We start from the raw sequence: 25783 nt of genomic DNA, 5'->3' as shown, positions 1-25783 counted from the left end.
AATAAGGCTGCCAAAGATAAGGTAACACCCTCTACCAGTAATTCCAGGTCCAACCTCCTTGCTTCCTCAACAAGCCTTTCGCTGACAGCCAGTGATGTTAGTGACAAGGTCTGAGATTTCAGGCTCAGCGCATCCGCTACTACATTTGCCTTATCAGGGTGGTAATGGATGGTGCAGTCAGAATCCTTCAACTCCAACCACTGCCGTTGTCTCATGTTAAGTTCCTTCTGTGTGAAGAAGTACTTGAGGCTCTTGTGATCATTGTAGATCTCACTCTTTTTCACCATACAAGTAATGTCTCCAGATCTTTAGAGCGAAAACAATAGCTGCAAGTTCCAAATCATGGGTTGGGTAATTTTTCTCATAGTCTTTCAATTGCCAAGAAGCATAGGCTACTACTTTCCCATCTTGCATCAGAACACAACCCAAATCCATCTTGGACGCATCACTATATACCACCATCCCTCCAGTACCATTAGGAATGGTAAGGGCACTGGAGCGGAAACCAATCTCTTCTTCAAGTCCTGGAAGCTCTCCTCACAAGTGTCAGACCACTCGAACTTCACTCCCTTTCGAGTGAGTTGAGTCATCGGAGCCAAATTCTTGAGAAATTCTCAATAAATCTCCTGTAGTAACCGACTAAGCTCAAGAAACTACAAATGTCTACCATATTCTTGGGAGTCTCCCAATCAACTACCAACTTCACCTTGCCGAGGTCTACTACAATTCCCTTGGCAAAAACAAAGTGTCCCAGGAATGCCACCTGCTGCAACCAAAATTCACACTTAATGAATTTGGTATATAATTGTTTTTCTATCAAACGTTGCAATACCAGATGGAGATGGTCTGCATGCTCTTCTTCACTCTTGGAGTAGATCAGGATGTCATCGATGAAGACGATAACATATTTATCTAGGACACCATGAAACACCCGGTTCATTAACTCCATGAAGGCATCCGGGGCATTGGTCAATCTGAAGGACATGACCAAGAATTCGTAGTAACCATAGCGAGATCTAAATGTTGTCTTGCCAATGTCGCTATCCCTGATTTTTAATTGATGGTACCCCGATCGAAGGTCAATCTTTGAAAACACTTTGGCACCTTGTAGTTGATTGAACAAGTCATCGATCCTAGGTAAAGGGTACCGGTTCTTGATTGTCAACTTATTAAGCTCACTATAGTCTATGCACATCCTCATACTACCATCCTTCTTCACAAACAGTACAGGTGCTCCCTAAGGTGATACACTGGGTCTAATGAAGCCTTTCTTCAACAAGTCCTTAAGTTGTTCCTGTATCTCCTTTAACTCAGTTGGGGCCATCCTATAGGGGGCCTTAGAGACTGAGGCTGCACCAGGTACCAGATCTATCATGAACTCCGTCTCACTATCCGATGGCAACCATGTCAGGTCTTCCGGAAAGACATCCAAAAAGTCCTTTGCTACATTTATCTCCTCTAGTGGTTTGACCTTTGCTTCAGTATCTACCATGGATGCCAGGTAATACTGACATCCTTCATCCAATAACTTCTGGACTTGGAGAGCAGAGATAATGGCCTTTTTGGGCTTCTCCCGTCTAATGCCCTTGAACATGAATTCTTCACCTTCTTTTGGTTTGAATAGGATCTTCCTTTCTGAACAGATTAGATTGACCCCATGGATGGATAGCCAATCCATACCCAAAATAACGTCGAAGTCCTTCATGTCCAGAACTATCAAACTTGCTTCTAGCCCATGGTTACACACACGTACGGGACAAGGATCATAAATCATGCTAAGTTCTACCTTACTACCCGTTGGTGTAGTGACTACCATGTTCTGGGTCATTTGCTTTGGTTTGATCGGCATTTTATTAGCAAAATAAGGGGACACAAAGGAATGTGACGCCCCCTAATCAAACAACGCATAGGCAAGTTGAGAATAAACAAAAATCATACCTGACAGACACCAAACAATCCAATCATAACAACAATAACCTACATGAATGCACATCCCACGAGTCAAGTGCATTACCTATAATAATGTTAGGATCAGCCTAGGTTTCCTCATTGGTGACAGAGTACACATGCCCTTAAGTTCTGTTGGCTGGGGAAGGGAGGAGAAAGCGAACGGCTGCCTTAGCATAGGGTGCTTTAGGAACTGCAAAAGGTGGAGGGCCTATCATCTTGGGATGCGGGCAATCTTTGATCATATGCCCGGATTCCTTATAATTATAGCATATGAGGGTCTGAGTTCCATAGTGAGGGTTCGATGCGGGCTTGGGTACTTGGGCTGCCTCAGGCCTACGGGACTGAATAGGAGAGGCAGTAGAATAGGTCCCTCTCTTCTGGAACTTGGTAGACCCTCGAGAATCATAGGAAGTCATAGGCCTCTTACCGGCCTATAATGCTTTGTTGTTTTCCCTCTACTGATCCTCAATTATCTTAGCAGCTTGGACTACCTATGCATAAGTAGGGTACTTATGCAGTACCACAGAAGTACTAATACTGGGTCTCAGTTCCTTCTCAAAACTTCTTGCTTTCATCTCTTTGGGCTTCATATGCGGCGGGGCAAAATAGAACAAATCCTCGAATGTTCGTTGGTATTCGAGGACCGACTTAGATCCTTGATGCAAGCTCATGAATTCGGCTTCCTTCTTGTCATGGAAGTTCTAAGGAAAGTAATTCTTGAGGAAGGCCTTAGTGAATTGGGCCCCTCTCCTTGGAGGAATGCCACCAAGCATCGGCGTCACCATGGAGTTGGAACATAGTGCACCTTATCTTATCGCCGTTGCTGCAGGGAAGTACTTCAAATTTCCTCTCAATATCCCTAATCTAAGTGATCAGGAACAAGGAATCGTGAGACATCTTGTAGAAGGTTGGAGGACAATGCTTTTGGAATTTCTCAGATAATTTGGAAGCATCTTCCCAATTTTGTGCCAAAACACGAACTGTTGGAGCTTCGGGAGTAGGAGGAAGAGGTGTGGGCACTGCTTGTGCCAAGGGTACTCCAGCAGCAACAGGGGCTAGAGGAGGGTTATCATGTGCAGGGACAGCTGCAGGAGATGAAGGGGGCACTTGTTGCCTTTCTTTAGCAATTTCTTGGAGTTGCGCAGTCATAGCTTACATGAATTGACGTTGCTCTAGTTGCGCCTCTCTGTGCTCTTGTTGCATGGCCCGCAACATATTCCCTAACAACGCAGCTACATTCGCATTGTTGTGGATGAGAGGGGGCTCTGGTAAGGCCATAGTGGAGGTGTCATCGGCAACATCCCGTGGAGGGGAACGGTTCCCACTTGAACGAGTATTAACCATGACGGATACCTATTCAAGTTTAAGACCGTCAGTGCATTTAAAGCCTAAGATGACTCAAGAGAAAGTGATCCATCTCATAGTTTGTACACTAGTAAGAACTTGAAATCTTAAACAGCTAAAATTGGTAAATGTTTCTGTGGGAGGCCGTTGTAGTATCAGTCGGGGTTATTAATAAAAGTTGATTTTTTCGTTATCATGTTTCGTTCTCCTATTATATACTACTATTCTCGGCTTTCACACCTAGCTAGTCTTCTCCCTAGGTTTGCACACACTTTAATTATTCTCTTGAAGCTTTTTAAGTTAGAACCTAGTTGTGGAGAGTAAATCAAATGCCTTTCGCTAGACTGTGACTGGTACAGAGCATCACACTCTGATACCACGCTATCAAGCCCTTATTCCTGGTGGGAATAAAATACAATAAAGGGGTGACTAGGATGACACGTGTCATCCCAATAAGCTGTCAGGATCACAAATGTAGTGTCTCGATACACAATCATTAACTAACATTAATAGACATTAATATAGAAGTGCAGAAGATAGGGATCAAAGTCTAAAAGAGTGTGCACAAAGGGAGTTAGCTCCACTGAGCTAGTGAGGGGATGGGGAATGGACAAACACACAGTTCACACATAGTCCATGATGCATGTAAATGTTAGTAGATTTTTCACCTAACACAAACTAAGTCAATGGTATATGCTACTATAACAGCTCGGGAATCACCATGGATCACTTATGTTATCACCACAATGAAACCTCAATTGTTACCAGGGGACCACGCCAGTCGAAGCCACCAAAATCACCCAGAGGCAGACCCCGATGATCAGTGATCATCCCTGACTTGGCCTCTCTCCCCCACAGGCAACAAGGAGCCCAGATCACCCAACACCTAAACCTCTATTGGTAAGGGTCGTAGCATAGGAGAAATAAAACCTAATCGTAGTTATATTACATACAAAATCCTATCATCTCGAGAGGTATTCTAAGTGCATCAATGTCCCATACCATTTAACACCCGGGAACCAGCATGACACAGCGCATACAGGCCAATATGACAAGCAATAGTAATTTATTCCGTGGGGTTCCAGTACCAGCACTCCCGACATCGTAACCCAACATAAGTAATGAAATATAATTCACAACCAGAATCATATAATCCTTCTATCAAGAATATAATGCAAGTATGCAACATGCTTGAATGCAATTCAATATAATAATGGGTATGCATAGATATAGTCAAACCCAAACAATCACCCAAACCCACTCACCTTAGCTAAGATCTATTTGCTCAAAGGACTGTCGGTCCTCAAAAGCACTCCGATACATGTCGGCGGACAAGTTGTTATAGCCTAGGGTTAATTAAATCAAAAGCAAATAATAAGAGATATGTAAATGGCTATGGAGTCCAGGGGTACCCTTGGTTTAAGTTTTAAACCAAAGCCAGACTCAAAACTGGAAAGACAGCAGTAGTGGTCGATTGGTACTGGTCCATCCAATGGACCGGTGGCAATGGACCAGTAGGGCTGCAACAGTAAAATTGAGAAAAGGGGTCATGGTTTCACACCAAGAGGGCCCCTAGGGTGTTATATAAGTGGTTCCAATAGGGTTTGGGTCAGGGTATTGTCCCCAACTAGGCTTGGTTGGCCAATCACCATTCCGGGTATCAGACTGACTCCAAACAGTAGGCATAGGGCTGGGTTGGCATGGGTTTCAACACAAAAGGCCTAATACAAGGTTTTACAGGCCATGGGCTGACCAAGCTTGCATTTGGGCAAGGTTTCTAGTAGTGGTCGATTGGTAATGGTCCATCTAATGGACCAGTGGCAATCGACCAGTACAAGTACAGCTCAAGAAATAGATGTTTTCTGAGGATTTGGCGTGATTCTACTAATCCAAAGCTGAGATTTATAATCAAGGTACACAGGTAAATCATATGTGAGCTAGATTTCATGGTGGAATGAGAAGATTGAACATGCATGGATAGGAATGAGTTCTATCTTACAAACCCATGGTTTGAACTCATTAACTACATGTTTAAATAGACATTTTCATGGAGGCAACTAACATACATGATAGGTTCAAGCTTTGGAAATTAAAGGAAGCAATCCAAGAGGGGTTTTGGGCTTGCATGCATGGGGGTTTGGGGTTCTAACTATGAGATTCACATGTAGGGAGCATGAGCTATCATTGCTAGTCACAATATCATTTTAACATCTAAATATTGATGTGTTTCATGATTTGGAACCTTAAAGAAAAGGATTTACAACAAGAGATTGGGTTGCATGTTCATGGGTTTGGGTTCCTAAGCTCATACATATGAAGGATTTAACATGGGGGCCAATAGATTGGTAAATCTATGGTTTAAACTTCAGAAAAGGAAACAACAAGGGTTCAAGAGAGGGGAAAATCGTGGGGTTAGGGTATTTACCTTGATGATCTCAAGCACAATGGAGGAATCCAAGCTTTCTCCAATCACTTCTCTTCCCTTTCCTCTCCCTTCTTTCTCTTTCTCTCCTTCTCCTCTCAACAAAATGAATAGGGAAAGATTTCTGGAGTTTAAGATAGTTTATATAGGTAGTAGACCCAGGGTCTTTTTGGCTAGGTTAGTTTTAAAGAAAAACACATTCTATAGCCTATTCCTAAGCACTTAAGCCTATAAGTGGGCCCACATGGTCACATTGCTGGGGTAATATTCCCACGAGTTAGTTGGGATGCGGGGAGGTGATTGATGGTGCAAGACACTGGGCCCCACACACTGGGAAAGAAATTTACACAAGATAGCAGCACTGGTCCATTGGACTGGTTGATCCGGATCGACCAGTGGCAATCGACCAGTAGTGTAACAGCAGAAAAATTTGGGTTTTAAGTGGAATTACAGCTCACTAGGAGGGAGAATTGAAAAATGGTTTCTTCTAACAAAATGAAGTCCTATGAGTCTAGTTTCTAAAAAATCAATAATCAAAGAAAACGAGGTTCAGATGATAGAGTTATTCCATTTTAACTGGACAGGGGTCAATCTGCAAAAATAGAAGAATTCAATCCAAGACAACAACTTGAAGTAAAATTCTAGATCACCTGGAGGCAGAATTGGACAATGGTTTCTTCTAATAAAATTAAGCTCTATGAATTTACTTTCTAGAAAAATTGGAATCAAAGCAATGAAATTCGGAAGAATAAGTTATGCCATTTTAATTAAACAAGGGTCAATCTCCCAGAGTAGCAGAATTTGACCAGTGGGCTTACGTCCTTATCTCGACCCTTCTGTCAAAGCTCCATAGGCTGGCCCGGACCTTCAGAACTACGATAGGGTAGTAACAAGTAGTAAATAGGGTCAGTAGGTTACCCCTCACCCATCACGGTGAGTCCTCCGTGACCCCAAGAGTTTCCTCACAGTGATGCTAACTTCATCGAGAGACGAAATGTCGATATGGCTCGATACGGGGTGTTCCTTCCGGTACTCTTCGCTCTTAGGGCTTGTACTAGGAGGATAGTCGAGGAAGTCGCCATCGACGAATTTCTCCCACTCCCGGTTGAGAAACCTCTCCTCGATGGGCAAACCTGTGTCAAAGTCAATGATCTTGTAACTGAGTTTGACCATCATCGAAAACAACTCACCAACATACATGGCAGCACCATCTACACGTCACAAGGTTAGAGATAAACCGTTAGAATCTCGGGTGCGGATGTAACACTTATCTTAAATCAAAAAGCTATAGTCCTTAATTATCTGAAAATGTAATACTCTTTGATCGGACCAACATAAGTCGAATTCCGTCAAAAGAAACCCGTATAGTACATGTTAACTATAAACAACGTTAAATTAATAATCTTCTGGGTATGGGTATAATAATAACTACTTGAATCATTCCAAAGAGGAAATACCAATGCATTGAAGGTGACCCTATAGATCAACTATTTGTCGCGTTTCATATTGTACTCAGCTGTACAACCTCAATAGTTTTTTAAAATTGGCATGCGTATCTAATCGAACCCTAGTCCATTTTGATAGAACAATTTAATTTAATAGTTTTTTAAAATATTAAAAATAATTAATATTTAAAAATTTAAAAAATAATAGAAAATTAAAAAAAGTAGGGAAAATTACGTGCCCCTCCCCTATACTTTGCTCTAATCACACGTTCCTCTCCTTGATTTTCCCACCTTACATTTTGACCCCTTATGGTTGATGGTGTTAGGGTACTGTTAGTTAATGGTTTGAAAAGATAATATTGCCCATGTTTTAAAACACCACAAGTAGAATTACAATGATACCCTTTTCATCATCTTCAACCTTAAAACACCATTTTGTTCCTCCTCTACTGCCACCACCACCGCCATCACTACAGCCACTGCCTCCTCCTCCACCGCCACCATTGCCGCCGCTGCCACCGCCACCGCCATCATATCAGTTTCATTGAACTTCTTTTCAGCAACATTACGAACATATTTTTCAACATTGAGGCAGATGTTTTGGTAGAAATTCTGCTTAAGTTGAGCAGAAGTTGAGTTTAGTGTTAGATTTAAAATATATTTTATTTTATTTTAAGTTTCAAAATTTTTTTGATTGCTTTGTTATGGTGTGGGACCCATGTGATCATAGAAGTAATTCCAAAGGTTGTAACATTCTATGGGTACCCTAAAGTCTATTCATGGTCACTATCATGAGTGGGAAGGTGGGTCAAGTATATTGAATGAGATTGATTTCTCAATTCATGGCCATAGGTGATGTCTCTCCCTTTATGGGTATTAAGGCCTTTATGGTCCTTAGTGGAGAATGTCCATTTTATGGGGTTTTAAGGCCTTTATGGTCTTAGTGGAGAATGAATGAATTTTAAGGTCATTCATGACCCTTAGTGGGGAATGACCATGAATTTGGAATTAACCTCCAATTCATGTCCATATTCATGCCCATAAATCTTATTCTTCAATTTGGTCATAAGTGGATGGTTATTCTTGAGAATTCCAAGGGAGTGCAAGGATTGGTCTTGGGCCTATATAAACCCAACCAATTGCTTTGTAAGAGATATCTTTGGATACATGTTCATGCTCATACTTAGCAATGCCTAAGAGTATTATTCTCTCTCTCTCTCTTTTCTTCTAAGTGTGTTAGAGGGTTGCTGTGTTGAAGCTCTTGGCTCCTTCAAGGGACTAGAAGAACTGCTTCATCTTCTAGTTGGAGGTTGTTTTATCTTGGGGTAGTGGTGCAGAACACTCCTTAGCAGTAGGAGGCATCAATTACCTTAAAGGCAGCACCACAAGTGTGACTCAACCTCAAGCTTGTTCAAGTTGTTGCGGGTGTGGTTCTACATCAAATTCAAGCTTTGGTCTTCTCATTTCAGCCAAAGGTCAAACCTAGTTTCTACTGCTTAATCTATTGTATTGCAATTCGTGTTGTTTCAATAATTTGTAAGGAATTGTAATACAATTACCCAACATTTAGACCGCCGGAATCAACATCGTCACTGGAACTGCTGTTGGCACTGGAACCATTTTCTCAGGATCCCGTTGGATGTTGTATTCACCGGCATTTGCCCTAGGAAGGTTCTCATCACTTTTTCTCTGGAACACGGGTTGTTGCTCTTGGTTACCTAACTGTAGTCTTTGCAGCTCTTGATTTTGCCTCTAAATCTCTGCGTGGGACAAAATCTTTTCCCCTCCTCCCAACATTCTTGAACCCCCAATTTCCATCTACAAATACCTTTTGCTCTCCTCCCTTAGAATCAATCAACTTTGAAGCTGTAAATAGAGAGGAAACAGAGAAAGGGAGAGGTAGAGAGATGGGGTTTTTTCAGTTTCTGCAACTTCTGGGATTAGCCATGGCAGCCATTCTCATGTTCATATGCTGGATTTTGCTCCTCCAAGCATATAAAAGGCTTGAAAGAATGGTTTTGGAGGTCCAAAATCAAATATCCGTTTGAGGAATATTGAAGATATGTGAAAAAAGGATAAAGATTCTCTTTTTGAATCTGTAAATGAAACCCATAGCATCCATTCAACTGTCTTACCTTACTTTGCACGGTGGAGAAAATTATATGGTAATTAGTTAAGCTTCATAGTAAATGGATGGATTATCTTTGTGTACATATTGCTAAGAGGAACAGAGTGACGGAGAGGAGGCAAAAGGGTTTTGCGATAAAACCCATCTTCAGATGGCCTTGCTCAAATCATGGCTGGTTTCTTGAGTGGTTTGGAGAGTAGGGTTTTTATTAGAAATGAAAAAAGTTGGATGGGTTTAAGAGTTTTTTTTGCAGAGGGATCTCAGCTCTGTGCTTAGTTTTCTTTCATTTTGGATGGCCTACCTTTGGCTAACCACCTTTGGCTAACTTTGAAGATGCAGAGATATGGGGTATCTTAATCACCCGAGGGAAGTGGCAGCGAAGTCAGCGTTGCAGTCGACAATGGGGTGGGATTGCATAGGGGTGGGGGTGGGAAGAAGAAGAAGAGAAGATGAAAATCGTTTTTAATCAAAAGGGTAAAAGGGTCATCAAAGACTCAGGGTTAGTTTGGATATTATAAATAATCTAACTACGTCTCACGTCAGCACTTAACAGACAGATGTTAACGACAAGGAAAGAATTGGTACTTTTTCGAAAACTAAAGGGGAATCGTATATAAGGTAGGAAAAACAAAAGGAAGAACATGTAATTTGAGCAAAGTATAGGGAGGGGTATGTAATTTTCCCAAAATAAAATGATACCATTAAAGCAACATAAGTATTGACTTATACAATGGTTAGTGCATTTATACTTAAATTGCGCAGGGGTAGATGCGATCTCAATTTTAGTGAAAGAAATCCAAGAATTTTCTACCAAAAAAACAAGAAAAAAAAAAAAGAAATCCAAGAATTGTTGAACTAGCCGGTTAAAGAAACAAAACAAAAAAAAAAGGTCAGCATTCTCTGTTGGGGGAGCATGGCCTTGTGCATGCACAGGACCAATGAGAGTACATGGGGGGGGGGGGGGGGGGGGGGGGGGGGGGGGGGGGGGGGGGGGGGGGGTTTGGGGGTGGTGGGGGGGTGGGGGGGGGGGGGGGGGGGGGGGGGGGGGGGGGGGGGGGGGGGGGGGGGGGGGGGGGGGGGGGGGGGGGGGGGGGGGGGGGGAAAGTTGGCATCATGGGGACAGGATAGGACAGTCATTTCAGCCCCTATTTGACCTGGCATGGCCGCAATGGATTAACTTCGGTTTGGGTTCAAATTGGTTCAGCCCGTTCAATACTTGTCCTGATCATGAACGATGGAAGCAATTTCCTGTTAGTATAGTCTAGACTCTAGACCCTAGTCTCGCTATTCAGAGACGAGAGACCTCAATTGCGAGGATTCCAAAAGCCAAACGAAGTGTGTTCCCAAGCATCCAACTGCCAATCAGCTCTGCGTCTAGCTTTCAATTCAAGCTTTCATTTTTTTCACATAAAGATCCCCTTTTCTCTCTTCCATAGTGGAGGAGAACAAGCAATAGCTAAGCGAGCAGAACCTGTTCTTTAACGAGGCTTGTAAATATGTAATTCAATTTCCATTCCCCCACCCACACCCCCACCCCACCCCCCCCCCCAAAAAAAAAAAAAAAAAAAAAAAAAAAAAAAATCCAATTCAATCTCAAACCTCTCTTTCTTGATCTTATCATTTCTGGGTTTTGCAGGGGGAATAGGGCTCTACAGATCTGATAACATCAGCTGTTGATCTGTTTCCATTCATGTGCTGAGAGCTCTCTTTCCCGGTAAGGAACAAAAAATGGGTATTTTGTTTACTCGAATGTTCTCGTCTGTGTTCGGTAATAGGGAAGCTCGAATCCTTGTTCTTGGACTGGACAATGCAGGGAAAACTACAATTCTGTGTATGTTCTCATCTTCTCTTGTTTCTCTCTTTCTGGGTTTTCCTGTTTGGTTTTTGGGTTTTCACCCTATTTTTGATATTTGTGATATTTGTTGCGTGTTCATGAATTTCGTTCAGATCGCCTTCAGATGGGGGAAGTAGTCTCTACAATTCCAAGTAAGTATCTTTTGCCATTCCTTTGGCTGGTGGGTTTCTTTTGCGTTTTCTATTCCTTTTCTTATTTGCTTGCCATTGCTGATCTATGCGTTCGTTTTTGTTACGATGCAGCAATTGGGTTTAATGTGGAAACAGTGCAGTACAACAACATCAAATTTCAAGTCTGGGATCTAGGTATTTCTATCTGTACCTTGATCTGTCACTATATGTGTTTTGTAATGTTTTGAGAATGTAATTTTACTCGGTATGGTGCTAATAAAAATCATGGTTTGAGAAGCAATTTCTGCACTCTTGCTTTCCAATTGACTTTGGTTATTGGGGTTGCGGTCGTGGGGGATTTGTGATTCTATGTGGAGGCAGTACTGATCCCAACTCATATGACTTAAACTCACACTGTGAAGATCCAAATTTTTAATGAGCAGCACTGTAGGAAGGCCTTTGTACTGGAATTCGTTGTGATGGATATAGATTGAGTGGGCTTAGGAACTGCAACAAATTAGTATGAGCTCAACTACATGCTGTAAAAGAGAGAGGCTTGTAATATGGTAAAGCCGTAAAGTCAACATCCTTTTAATATGGATGCTTTGAGATTGGGAGATTTTGAAATGTAGAATGTAGCTTTTCTAGAATTCAATAGAATATTTTGGCATCTCCCCATTTGTTTGCAAGAATAATTGAATAATTGATTGCGGAAAAGGGTGCTGGTAGATGGCAATTAACTGCTTTTTAGTGTTACCTAGTGACGAGCCTGGATGCTCATTGCCTGTTATCAAAATTTTTCAAGGTCCGATCCTAAAATTTTCAAACCTCAGAAAACAGGAGATAATTTCAGTACATAGATTTATTGTTTTAGTACAACGTCATAAGGCTGACCATTGTCATTTTAGTTCAAACAGAGTCAAATAACATACTATAGGAATTCCTGAGTATTCAACTACAATGAGCGTCAATATATGCAAACGCATAGTGTAGAAGCACTTATTACACCCCCCCCCCCCCAAAAAAAAAAGAAATTGTGTATAACTGTTGTTCCCTTTGGAGAGAATCCTTTGGAGAACCCTGAAATAACCTTTCCACTCCAGATGAAAAAAAGGAAAAGAAATTGTGTATAACTGTTGTTCCTATGGAAGGAACATAAAATCCTTTGAAGAAAAGAGAACCCTCAGAATAACTAGATTTTGATTTTTTGAAAGGCGACTCAAGAAAATGGGAAAGTGATTATTGTGAAATATTTTATCTATATTACCATTTTTTTGTTGGGGTCACATCAATGATTGCCAGGATATTTGATTTGGGATACTTTCTTGAAGCTAATTCCAGTTCTTATGGGTCCCAATTAAATCTGTTGGCTAGTGCTTATGTCAACAAACACCACCTCTTGTTTCCGGTTTGTGATTGATGAGACAAATGGAGAAGAAATGGATCTTCACTGAGCAAGAGAAATAAAAAAATTGAGATACAGGATAATAATAGAGAAAATCAGGAAACCCCAATTAAATGATGGCCATTTGGGAGAAAACCATATCACATTCAAGAATAAGGGGTGTAATTGGATGGGTTGAGTTTCTATGGAGAAAACATAATTATTGACAAATCAGTTGGTGTACATATTGATATGGTATGAAGGGACAAATTGTCATAATCACCTTTAATTGAATCTTGAAGTAATTAGGAACTGATCACGAAATCAATAAATTACTTGAACCACAGATTGAAAATGATATTGTAATTTAAAGCGCTGGTTGACAATGATATTGTAAAGGGAAAATTACTTTCACTCCCCTATAGTTGCTCTATATTTATTCAAACTTCCCTACCTAAACTTCTTTTTGATTCCCCCAGAAAAGGACTGCGGGAATGAAATCACCTCCAAACCCAACCTACTGAATTTCCACAGTAGGATCTGATTGGAATCACTGCCAAAAGGGCTGGAACTTCATCACCACAGTCCAAAGGGACAACATCACCACTGCAGAGAGTCAATCACAATCACAACCATAAAAGAAGAGAGAGAGAGAGAGTCAATCACAACCATAAAAGAAAAAAAAAAGTAAAATAAAATCAGAAATAGGATTCTTTCCTCCCACTGTAAGATAAGAGGAAGTTTCCTAATCTTGGAATGCTGGAAATAAACTATACGCAGGAAAGGATTTTATGAGATTAATCCAATCCTGATTCATGATTACATCACTAAATAAGGAATTAAAAAAAAAAAAAAAAATCTAAAAGAGACCTCTTCTACATCTTGTCTTGTTGGCTAGATTCCTAGTTTTTAGGAATAGAAACTGCAAATCCTAAATCTTCTCCCAATGTCCCCACCAGATATTATCTTCAAAGAAATAAAAATTTCCACACGCCAGCTCTTATTGATTGAAGATAAACTCCTAAAATCTTGCCTTGTTGATAAGATTCCTGCAATTATCAAATCTTTATCTAGCTAGGCCCCACTTGAAATCTTTCACACCAAGATTGTTTGTGGACCGAAGAGTTAGTTTCCTATAATATACCTAAAATGCCAGCACTATTGAAGAAAATAAATAGGAACCGCAAGACCAGCTTGGGCTCACACATGCTGGAAATTAGGATTTCATAATTCCCGTATATGAACTCTGAATCTGGGTAAAAAACTAGTTCAGTATTGAACCAGACCAGACTATATAAAACCTCTTTCTCCCTATGATCTGCATCACCTCTCCTGCAACCCCCTGTGCCCTCTGCCTCTCCCCTCACCCCCACCCCTGCCTTCGCCCATTGCCCCACCCCCACCCCTACCCTCCGTCTCGTGCCCCCACCTTCCCCCCACCCCATCCTATTCATCTCCTCTCTTCGCCATAATTGTCAAGGCGGCAAGGCAACCCAAGGCGGTGGAGGGGTGCCTAAGAGCTTAGGTGACAAGAAGCCCGCCTAGGCGACCAACATGCCCAAATGTTATTTTTTATTTCCCCTCTTTCCTAAAATGATTTAGTATGTTACAATATATACTTTACATCATAAAAATCAACATTTAGCCACATCAAGGCATCATAAATCAACATTAAGTCTCATCAAAAATCAATATTAAGCCGCATCAAGTCATCAAAAATAAACATAGAACTAGAAGACAACAGAACTAAACAAGCAAGCTATTGGAAGTTTGAAACAATCAAAACATACAGTTGGTTTATACTATTCTTGGAATTGGTTATTGTCATGGTATACCAAGTCTCACATTTGGTTTATACCATTCTTAGAAATTATGATCTTATCTATAAATACTTAAACTGCACTCGATTTAGGGAAATGTTCTTGTTCTCTAAGAAATTTGACTGGTTAAATGATTTTCTTTTTACATGAGACTTTTTGTATTAGATAGAGCACAAAACCAGCTTTCCATCAAATCCAAGATTGCTTAAATCTGATTTATATTGAAGAAGCTATGTTCTGGTCAAATCTTATTTGGTGTCGCGAATGTTGTCAAAATCGCTCTGAATGAATATTTTTTTTAGATATCAAAACAAATGAATATTTTACCACTCTTTTGGTTTTTAGCAATGTTATACCATATTAAGATTTATAGGATTTTTAGATTTGAGAAAAACCCTAACATTAGAAAGTTGAAAATTTTGCGTACTGCCGAAAATTCAGTTTTTGTTCTTGAATTTGGGGGGGGGGGGGTTGACTTTTTATCCTTTTCAAAAATGATTTTTAATTAATTTTATTGGATTAAAATAGGGGGTATTTGCTTATTTATGAATAATATCTTAAGTACATGAAATAACAAATATAAAACATTTACTTTGGCATAAATAAGGGCTAAGGCATTCAATACCACTAAGGCGACAACCGCCTATACCCTCAAAAATCCTAGACCCCCTAAAATCCTCCTGGACACCTAGGCAGCGCCTAAGCGATACCTTGACAACTATGCTCCCCGCTTCCTCACTCCCGCTCTCCTCCTACCCACATCCCCCTCCCTCCTTGAGATTGATAATGACGATGATGGCGACATCGATCTTTCTCCGATTTCCACCCCGGAGCTTTTGTCAGTATCCCCTTCCAAGAGGAGAAAGGGGTCCACCTCCTGATGTAGCGATCCCACTTGTATCCTGGACACCACCATGTCTGCCAGGGACACCTTCCTCTTATTATCCCTACTTAAGTCCACTTCCTTCATTCCCGGTATCAGCTTGAGCAACACCACCTCGAAGCTGTACATGTCACTCTTCTCCATCAACCTAAGCAGCTATCATACTCTGGATACAGGTATTCGACATCCTCTGCAGTCCTGCCCACATGTACCATGATGACTTCAACGACAAAGACTTGGGGAGCACCAGTAGCCTTGATAGCCGGTGATTGCAGAACCCTCTGTTGCCCCAAGGCCAAGACCAACTTCCGTCTCGACCAACAACAACAACAAAAAACTCAGCCTTATCCCAACTTAATGGAATCAGCTACATGAATCCAATCAAATAAAATAGGTAAAAACTGAGAAGTGAAAGAGAAGAATGGGAAATGAGATGAGAAGTGAAAAATGAAAAAAATGACAAATGAACAACGGAAAATAAAAGAAAAGTGAGAGAGGAACGAGGCACAACCCAGCAAATCAGGAGAATCTCAGCTAAATAGGGTCTGCTACATGGATCCTTACCCTCCAATAGGCTCTATTTGAGGTCATACATGGCACGAGACCGAGACTATGCATATCCTTTCTCACAACTTCTCCTATGGTCATTTTAGGCCTGCCCCTCGCTCTTTTAGCTCCTTCAATCGGAATCATATCACTCCTCCATATTGGGGTATCCCTAGGCCTCCGTTGAACATGACTAAACCACCTCAGACAACTCTCTCGGAGCTTGTCATTGATCAGAGAAATTCCCAAGTCAGCTCTGATATGATCATTTCTTACTTTATCCTTCCTTGTTTTTCCACACATCCATCATAACATCCTCATCTCTGCCATACAAAGCTTCTCAATATGACACTTCTTAACTGCCCAACATTCTTGCCAACTTCCGCCTCGACCATCTCTCCTAATCCCCTCACCCTCCTTTTGCTTTTGTTGCTGCACCCCATTACCACTGCCACTCCCTTGTGTTTTAGCACAACAACCCCAATGACCTTAACTACCACCGTCCTCATTCTCAGTTCCACCAGCAGGATCAACAATAAAGCGGTGCTAATCACGAACCAGTGAGATCTTGTGGGAAATCAGCTTGCGATAGGATCGCAGGTAAGGAATGAAACCAGATTTCTAAAGAATTTAATAACAGAGAATCAAAGGATCAGATTCCGATCATAGTTGTCTAGGCGATGCCCAAGGTTCTAAAACTTGGATCTCGGTACCAACTTGGTTATGGGAAAAACCGAGTCGAGTCGAGATCTCGCCGAGTTGGTGCATTTTTCTTCCCAAGTCAAAGCCTCATCTCGGTGGGTTTTAGACCTAGTTTGGGTTTGAAACTTGGTATTCAGCCTATTTTAGGCCATTTAAACACAATGACACAGATTTTGCAAAAACAAAGTCCAAATATGAGTTTCATTTCAACCCCAACCATATCCACATAGAATTCCCATGTCATAGTGTTGTTGTAGTTTTGCACATAGTTTGCCACAACATTCATATAAGTGTTGTCATCAACATATTCCAACTCTCCTACCAAGGATTGAACAATTTTTTTTGGAAAAAATAGATTTGGGGAAAAATAGTTACCTTTGAAAAATCCTTCAAATTTGTGATGAATCTTGAAGATGTGTAGTTGAATCTTCAAATGTGCAGCTGAATCACAGTTCAAGTCTTGAAATCCATTCAAAAATTGAAGACAGAGAGTAGTTTTGGAAGAAGAGAGTAGATTTTGGGAAGAAGACACTAAGAGAGTACGTTTGGGGGTTTTGGGAAGAAGATACTAAGAGAGAGTACGTTAGGTGGGCATTAAAATGGTAGATGGGCCATTAAAAGGGTAGATGGGCATTAAAAGAGTAACTTAGGTGGGCATTAAAAATGGATCAAACCGAGATATCGACCCGAAATCCGAGATCTCGGCGAGATATGGACAAGATGGCTAACAAAAATGGTTCAAAACGAGATATTGAATCGAGATCCGAGATCTCGGCAAGATCTCACACTTTTGAAAATCGCCTTAAATCTCGTCTCGTTTTATCAAAAAACTGAGAAACTCGGCGAGATCTCGCGAGTTCTCAAACTATGGCGACGCCTTGCTCGCCTAATTGGTGTCGCCTTGATTTTGGACCCTCTCCGGCGCCTTGGATCGCCTAGCCGCTGTGACAACTATGATTCCGATTAAAATTCTGGTCAAAGGCTCTAATTGGATGGGAGAATATAATATCAATCAGGCTTGATCCAATGGTCAGAGCCTTAGGATCTGAAGTTTCATACTTGAAGAAGGAATTCCTAAAGCTGAGATTTGATGAAGGTTCAGACAAACCAGATTAGAAATTACTTTCAGTACTAAATAATAAGCCTAATGATAGTAAAAAAATTGAGATTAAACTTAGAAAATAAAATTGAAAATTGATTAAACTGAAATCAGACTTAGAGTAGAAAAACAGGAAATCAAGTTTCAAGTTTGAATTTTGAAACCGTAAGAAGGTTCAGAATAGAAACCAATTGCCAAGTATGGGAGCAGATTTGAAATCTAATGGTTAGATTTGAAGTTTCAGAAAATTCCTAGTTGGAGTAGGAATTCAAGAAATCAGAAAAATGATGTGATTTTTATGCTAAGATCAAATCAAAACTATAACTTGATATGATGAGATAAGAGAATTGTAGAAACTAACCTTGTAATCAATGGAGAAGAATAAGAGAAGAGAAGAGAAGAGAAGAGAAGAAATCACCTTTGGGATACCAATCCCGTATGCCAAGCTCAACAGCTCCAAAATTCTAAAAAAAAACTCAGGCTATTTACTCAAATCATCGGGTGGGTGGGGTGTCTTACATAATTTAAAAACCAGAAATTCCTAAATTGATTCATAAAAGGACTTCTAATCACTCTTATACAGACTTCAAAAAAATATACTCAAAACAGAACTCTTAAAAACTATTAACATCCTAATCTAATTTAAACATTTAATTACTAGTTTCATGTACTAACTTTACCCCACTTTATGGGCTTATAAATTAGGTCCATTGCAAGTACTAGAGAAGAGAAGTGTTTCAAGTAAATATGTGTGCATAATTAAAGATATGTATGTGGTGACAAGTATAAGAACTGTGTTGGGGGGGGGGTCAAGGTAGTGAATTTCCAATTACAATTGGGTTACATCAAGGATCAGCTTTAAGCCCTTATTTGTTTGCGCTTATCATGGATGATTTAACCCAGAGACATTCAACATGAGGTTCCTTGTTGTATGCTGTTTGCTGATGATATTGTTTTGGTGGATGAGACAAAAGCAGGGATTAACACCAAGTTGGAGTTATGGAGATCAACCTTGAAATCAAAAGGTTTTAAGATGAGTAGAACGAAGATAGAGTATATGGTGTGTAACTTTGGTTACACTAGGACAGACAATGAGGTGGTGAAAATTGACGAGAGGGAGATTCCGCAATGTGGTTATTTTAGGTATCTGGGCTCAATCATAAATAAAGAAGGTGACATAGAGGAGGATATTTCACAAAGAATTAAAATAGGATGGATGAAGTGGAGAGGTGTGTCCCGAGTGTTGTGTGATTGGCATATTCCTTTGAATCTTAAAGGAAATTTTATAGGACAATCATACGGCTGACTATGATGTATGGTGCGGAATGTTGGGCAGTTAAGAAGCATCATATAGATAAATTCAATGTAGCTGAGATGAGGATGTTAAGATGGATAAGTGGCAAAACTAAGAAGGATAAAATAAGGAATGATCATATTAGAGTTGACTTGGGAGTAGCTCTGATATATGATAAGCTATGAGAAAGTCGTTTGAGGTGGCATGACCATGTTCAACGGAGGCCTTTGGATTCTCTGTACAGAGGAGTGATTTGATTCAGATTGAAGGAACTAAAAGAGCCGGGAGCCGACCTAAAATGACCGTAGGCGAAGTGGTGAGGAAAGACATGTATAGCTTAGGCCTTGTATCAAGTATGACCTCAAACAAAGCTGATTGGAGGACACAGATCCATATAGCAGACCCCATTTAGTTGGGATAAGGCTAAGTTGTTGTTGTTGTTGCAGTAAAAACCTAAGAAAATAAATGGTCCAACCTATAATATAACTACCTAAAGCTTAATTTCAGCCTGTTGAACTACCATTAACATGTTATGGGCCTCCCAAGGTTGCATCTAGGCCTCCATATGGGATAGATTTCTAATGTATCTGCATCAATCTCCCCTAGGTTGGAAAAAACGCATCCTCGAGCTCTATAGTATTGAAGTATCCTCATGACATGATCAACACCATAGTTGTCACGACGTGGCCATGCCGTCGCCATGGCGTCCTGGCGCCGGAGAAATGTGCATATCGACCTACGCCATGGCGTTGTGTCTCTCTTTCCCTCTTTGATTTCTTCTTCTTTAATTTTTTGTTTCTTCCCCAACTTTAGACCCACTCCCTGTTTCCCTAAATCTCCTATTTTAGCCTTGGTTTCTGAGTTTTTTCTTTCTATCGTGTTATTGCAAGGTTGAAGAAGACATATTAAGTCTTTAAAATTGCAAGTAAGGACAACTTATATTATTGAAATAAAACCACCTATATTCTCTATTGCTATTCTATTTAGCCCATTCAGTTCTCTTCAACTCCATTAAATTACAGTTCTGACACTCCTTTACAACTTCAGATTAATTACAATTCTGCCATTGCTCTTATAAATCTTGATTATCTACTAGTTTGCCATTCAATTTTGGATTTAATTACAATTCTGCCATTGCTCTTATAAATCTTGATTTATCTACAAGTTTGCCATTCAACTTTGGATTTAATTACAATTCTGCCATGGTCGACATGATTGCCATGGCAACGCCATGGCGGGCGACGTGTCGATATATCGATCAGACACCCCTCCACCGACTTGGATCGCCGTGACACCGTGACAACTATGATCGACACCAACCTTTTTGTGCAGCCGGAGGAAGCAAATTTGTTGCACACATACAAAATCAGCAACATGTTGTCCTTTCTCATCAATGTACTGATGTGGTAGGATGAACTTGATAGGCAATGTTCTTTCAATAAAATCAGCAAGCGCTTTATGTTTAGCTTCCTTGGTTTCTTTGGCTGTACCTTCACTGGCTGGCTTAAATTTAACAACATTTATGTATTTCTCTTGCTGTACTTCAATAGAAAGCTTATCTTTTTCATGTACAACAGTTTCAGTAATAGTGTTAAGGAATAGTTTGTAAGGTAGTAGTAGTTAACTGCAGGGAATACTTCGTATGCATTCTCTTCTTGCGCAACATACCCAGGAGGTTGCTCCATATAAACCTTTTCAAGTCAGTCAACCATATAAGAAAGCATTTTTTTATGTCAAGTAGAAGCAGAGGCCAATCAAGATTAACCACCAAAGAATTAAGAATACAAACAAAATTAAGGTGAGCAACAGGTGAGAAGGTCTCAAAATAGGCAACACCATATGTCTGAGTATAACCTTAAGCAACCAAATGGGACTTGGGTGGGCTGCTCAACAGTGCCATTAAAAAGGTACTTGATCGCATACACCCAATGACACTTCACAATTTTCCTTACCTGGAGGAATGTCAATGAGAGATCATGTTTGACGACTACAAAGAGCATCCATTTCCACTTCCATAGTGATGTAGATCACAAGCCCATATGTCCCCGCAGGAACAAACCCCAAAATCAGCCCAGCAAAGTTGTGGGATTTGACTGCTGTGAGGGGCAGCCTGGTCTGATGATGTGGCAAGTTTTTGTTGGTTCGATGGAGCATCACCTAAGACAGCCTCAGCCAATAGTGTAGCATGAAGAACTTAAAAGACCAAAACACTGTTCACAGCACTGTTCACGTGGACAGTGTCACAGCCCATATTTGCCTTGTGTGGGGATGCTTTTTAGAAGATCTTGTGGGCCCATCAAGTGGAGAAAGATTCTCATATAACGCTGCCATAGTTAAGTTTCTATTTTCAGTTTTAGAAAGTATATTAGGTAGCTTCTAATTTCAGTTTGTTTCTATTTTTGTTTCTTTCTTTGTTTATGAGGCTGGATATATAAAGCCTTAGTAGTTTCTATTTTCAGCTAGTTTGTATTTTTCATTAGTTTCTATTTTCCTACCTTCTATTTTGGTTTTAGGAAGCTCTATTTTCTGTCTTCTATTTTGTAAGCTTGCCTAAGCTATTAATAGGCCCCCTATTGTAAGGAAGGATCAGATTTGGAGAAAAGAATTTTCAGGTCTTGTTGCCATCAGTTATGGGGGAAATTCCATGTTTTAACAGCTGGGATAGCTGTGGGTGAGAGACCCAGGCTGAGAGAGCCATTCCCCTACCCCCCTTCTCTTCTATATCCCTTTCTTCTTCTTCTCCTTTTTATGTTCTTCTTCATATGTAACAGAAAAGTAGCAATAAAACAAAAGAGTTGTAGTTTTTAATTTGGTCTTTCTTATTGTGTTGGTCCTAGCTGCAATCGATCTCCCGCTGGTTTCCCTGGTTCGAGGTCGACTTTTGCGTTATTTGGTAAAGCTAAGGAGAGGCGGCTCAAGATCGACGGTTGTTGCATTCTACTTGAAGATTCATTATACAAGTCAGATTCAACATTTCTACCAAATTCGAGGGCGAGTTATTTTTCAAGATGGGGAGAGCTGATGTAGATCACAAGCCCATATGTACCCACAGGAACAAGCCCCAAAACCAGCACAGCAAGGTTGTGGGATTCGACTGCTGTGAGAGCAGCCTGGTCTGATGATGTGGCAAGTTTTTGTTGGTTCGATGGAGCATCACCTAAGACAGCCTCAGCCCAGAGTGAAGCATGAAGTTAAAAGACCAAAACACTGTTCACGGCACTGTTCACATGAACAGTGTCAGCCTATATTTGCCTTGTGTGGGGATGCTTTTTAGAAGATCTTGTGGGCCCATCAAGTGGAGAATGATTCTCTTCTAATGCTGCCATAGTTTAGTAATGTAGTCCTAAATAGGTAGGAGACCTACTAGGAGCCAGGTAGAGCAAACCCTCACAAAAAGGTGCTGGCCGATTGGGCAGATTGGGGTATTTTAGGTCAAATCTGGGGTTAGGTTTATGAGAATAGGGTTGAATCTTATATGGTTTTAATGGGCAGGTCTAGGAGAAGCTAATAGGGTAGGTTTGAACAAGGTTTAATCAAAAATAAAAAATCACAGAAATTAGAGTTACAGTTTCGGGTTTTAGAATTTAGGTTAAAACTAGGGTTTAATCTTGGAATTAGGGCAAGGGGCTAAGGTCGAGTGTTGGGGACAATGGGAAGGGTACTCGGCTGTAATATGGTGTAGTTCTGATGGCTGAATTGGGCTATACTGAATTTAGGGTTTGTTGGGTTCTACAGAGACAAGACAAATTAGGGTTTGAGTGGTTGGATGGGGCTGCAACTTAGGTCGAGTGAATGAGGAGATAAGATGGGGTTGTGGTTGAAATTTGGTTGGGATTGGATGGAGGATCAAGGCTGGACAGAATTTAGAACAATTAGGGTTTATGGGGATCAATGGGTTTTTAATGGAGGAGACAATGTGGATCGATTAGGCACGTGGGGCTTGGGTTGGAGGGTTAAGAAAAAGAGGGGAATGCTGAAACAGTGAATAACTTACTGGTTTAAGGAGATCTTCAATGGCAGCAACCTTGAAGACAGCTTTGAAGATGAACCTCCCGATCTACAAGATGCAAGGAGTCATTGGAGATCCACCAGCCCTTCAACCTTGATATGACTCACAAGGGGGGTCTTGATATGAGTCACAAGACAATCTCAGAAGAGAGAAACAGCAGCAGCAATAGCCAGCAGCACAAAAATGAATTTTTTTTAAAATTTTAATTGGTGGGGGAGCCTCTCCCACGATTTCTATTAATAAGGGCCTAATGAGTTGATGCAGAGCCAAGCCTCCGTGAGTTGAAGAAGCCCCCCTGATCATAGGGTTTTAGTAGGAGCCTTAGACTAGTTTATACTTAGTTTATTTCAATTCTATACTTAGTTTTATTTTTGTCTTTAATTGAACCGGTTCAAATTGGTTGCATCCAATTGGTTTAATTTAAGTTGGTCTAATTTAAGTGAAGTGTTCCTAGTGGCTATTAAGATCTTATATCCTATTGGTTGATGAGGAATCTTCTTAGTTTAAGAGTTTTAAGTGTTTTAAGTTAATAGGGGTAGTTAGGATTTTTAACTTTGAGTTATTTCCTTAAGTCACACTCCTTCCACGTTTTTGGAAGAGAGAGGATTTTAAATTGTATTAGGATTGTGGCCCTTAGGCCCTTATTAATAGAAATCGTGGGAGAAGCTCCTCCACCAATTAAAGTTTTAAAAAAAATTCGTTTCTGTGCTGCTGGCTATTGTTGCTGCTGTTTCTCTCTTCTGAGATTGTCTTGGGAGTCATATCAAAACCCCCCTTGTGAGTCATATCAAGGTTGAAGGGCTGGTGGATCTCCAGTGACTCCTTGCATCTTGTAGATTGGGAGGTTCATCTTCAAAGCTGTCTTCAAGGTTGCTGCCATTGAAGATCTCCTTAAACCAGTAAGTTATTCACTGTTTCAGCATTTCCCTCTTTTTCTTAACCCTCCAACCCAAGCCCCACCTGCCCTAATCGATCCACATTGTCTCCTCCATTAAAAACCCATTGATCCCCATAAATCCTAATTGTTCTAAATTCTGTCCATGTCTTCTCTGTATCCATCTCTATCATGTCTGTGCCTCTCTCTATGTTCTCTATATTCTCTGTGATTCCTGGAGTGATCTCGGTAATCCCTGGATCTATTCCTGTGATTTCTAGTCCTTCCCAGGGTTCCATGTATTTCAGAATTGATTTGGAACCTGTCCTCGTCTAAGGGAATTTTGTTGTCCCTAAGAGGTGTAGTCTGCCTTTGTTCCATAACTTGTAATTGATAATTGACAGATTTCTGATCTGCCGAAAGCTTCTGGAGCATCTCCTTGATTGCAGCAAGGGGATCAGGTGGCAGATTTGCATTCACCATTGGATTGCCATGCTCATCCATGGCTCTAATACCACTTAATGTAGTCCTAAATAGGTAAGAGACCTACTAGGAGCCAGGTAGAACAAACCCTCACAAAAAGGTGCTGGCCGATTGGGCAGATTGGGGTATTTTAGGTCAAATCTAGGGTTAGGTTTATGAGAATTGGGTTGAATCTTATATGGTTTTAATGGACAGGTCTAGGAGAAGCTAATAGGGTAGGTTTGAACAAGGTTTAATAAAAAATAAAAAATTACAGAAATTAGGGTAAGGGTTTCGGGTTTTGGGTTTTAGAATTTAGGTTAAAACTAGGGTTTAAACTTGGAATTAGGGCAAGGGCCTAAGGTCGAGTGTTAGGGACAATGGGAAGGGTACTCGGTTGTAATATAGTGTAGTTTTGATGGCTGAATTGGGCTATACAGAATTTAGGGTTTTTTTGGGTTCTACGGAGACAAGACAAATTAGGGTTTGAGTGGTTGGATGGGGCTGCAACTTAGGTCGAGTGAAGGAGGAGATAAGAGGTGGCTGTGGTTGAAATTTGGTTGGGATTGGATGGAGGATCAAGGCTGGGCAGAATTTAGAACAATTAGGGTTTATGGGGATCAATGAGTTTTTAATGGAAGAGACAATATGGATCGATTAGGGCAGGTGGGGCTTGGGTTGGAGGGTTAAGAAAAAGTGGGGAATGCTGAAACAATGAATAACTTATTGGTTTAAGGAGATCTTCAATGGCAATAAACTTGAAGACAACTTTGAAGATGAATCTCTCGATCTACAAGATGCAAGGAGTCACTAGAGATCCACCAGCAGCAATAGTCAGCAGCATAGAAACGAATTTTTTTTAAAACTTTAATTAGTGGGGGAGCCTCTCCCACGATTTCTATTAATAAGGGCCTAATGGCCACAATCCTAATACAATTTAAAATCCTCTCTCTTCCAAAAACATGGAAGGAGTGTAACTTAAGGAAATAACTCAAAGTTAAAAGTCCTAACTACCGCTATTAACTTAAAAAACTTAAAACTCTTAAACTAAGAAGATTCCTCATCAACCAATAGGATATAAAATCCTAATAGCCAATAGGATCACTTCACTTAAATTAGACCAACTTAAATTGAACCAATTGGATGCAACCAATTTGAACCAGTTCAATTAAAGACATAAAAATAAAACTCAGTATAGAATTGAAATAAACTAAGTATAAACTAGTCTAAGGCTCCTACTAAAACCTTATGATCAAGGGTGCATCTTCAGCTCATGGAGGCTTGGATCTGCATCATTTAGTTTCTATTTTCAGTTTTAGAAAGTATATTAGGTAGCTTTTAATTTCAGTTTGTTTCTATTTTTGTTTCCTTGCTTGTTTATAAGGCTGGATCTATAATGCCTTGGTAGTTTCTATTTTTCACCAGTTGCTATTTTCCTAACTTCTATTTTGGTTTG

The 25783-nt window shown here is 40.4% G+C and overlaps 2 protein-coding genes across 3 annotated transcripts in view; one reads left to right on the top strand and one right to left on the bottom strand.

Moving 5' to 3' along the window:
• Positions 1–1237: 1237 nt before the first annotated feature.
• Positions 1238–1849, bottom strand: LOC122659218. The gene has a single exon (XM_043854354.1). It carries the CDS (start codon positions 1847–1849, stop codon positions 1238–1240), a length of 612 nt encoding a protein of 203 aa, XP_043710289.1.
• Positions 1269–25783, top strand: part of LOC122660252 (ADP-ribosylation factor 1) — a 61750-nt gene continuing 37235 nt past the window's right edge. The window contains exons 1-4 of one of the 2 annotated variants that reach the window (XM_043855471.1): positions 1269–1279; positions 10926–11120; positions 11237–11275; positions 11387–11449. In XM_043855471.1, coding sequence (XP_043711406.1) covers positions 11018–11120; positions 11237–11275; positions 11387–11449 — 205 coding nt within the window. In that variant the 5' untranslated portion in view covers positions 1269–1279; positions 10926–11017. Of the gene's footprint in view, positions 1280–10592; positions 10772–10922; positions 11121–11236; positions 11276–11386; positions 11450–25783 lie in introns of those variants that run through there. The other variant, XM_043855470.1, reaches the window with a different exon arrangement.

This window comes from Telopea speciosissima, chromosome 4 (genome assembly GCF_018873765.1).
Source record: "Telopea speciosissima isolate NSW1024214 ecotype Mountain lineage chromosome 4, Tspe_v1, whole genome shotgun sequence".
Taxonomy (NCBI): domain Eukaryota; kingdom Viridiplantae; phylum Streptophyta; class Magnoliopsida; order Proteales; family Proteaceae; genus Telopea; species Telopea speciosissima.
The sequence above is the reverse complement of the archived record's forward strand: the minus strand, read 5'-3'. Positions and strand labels throughout refer to the sequence as shown.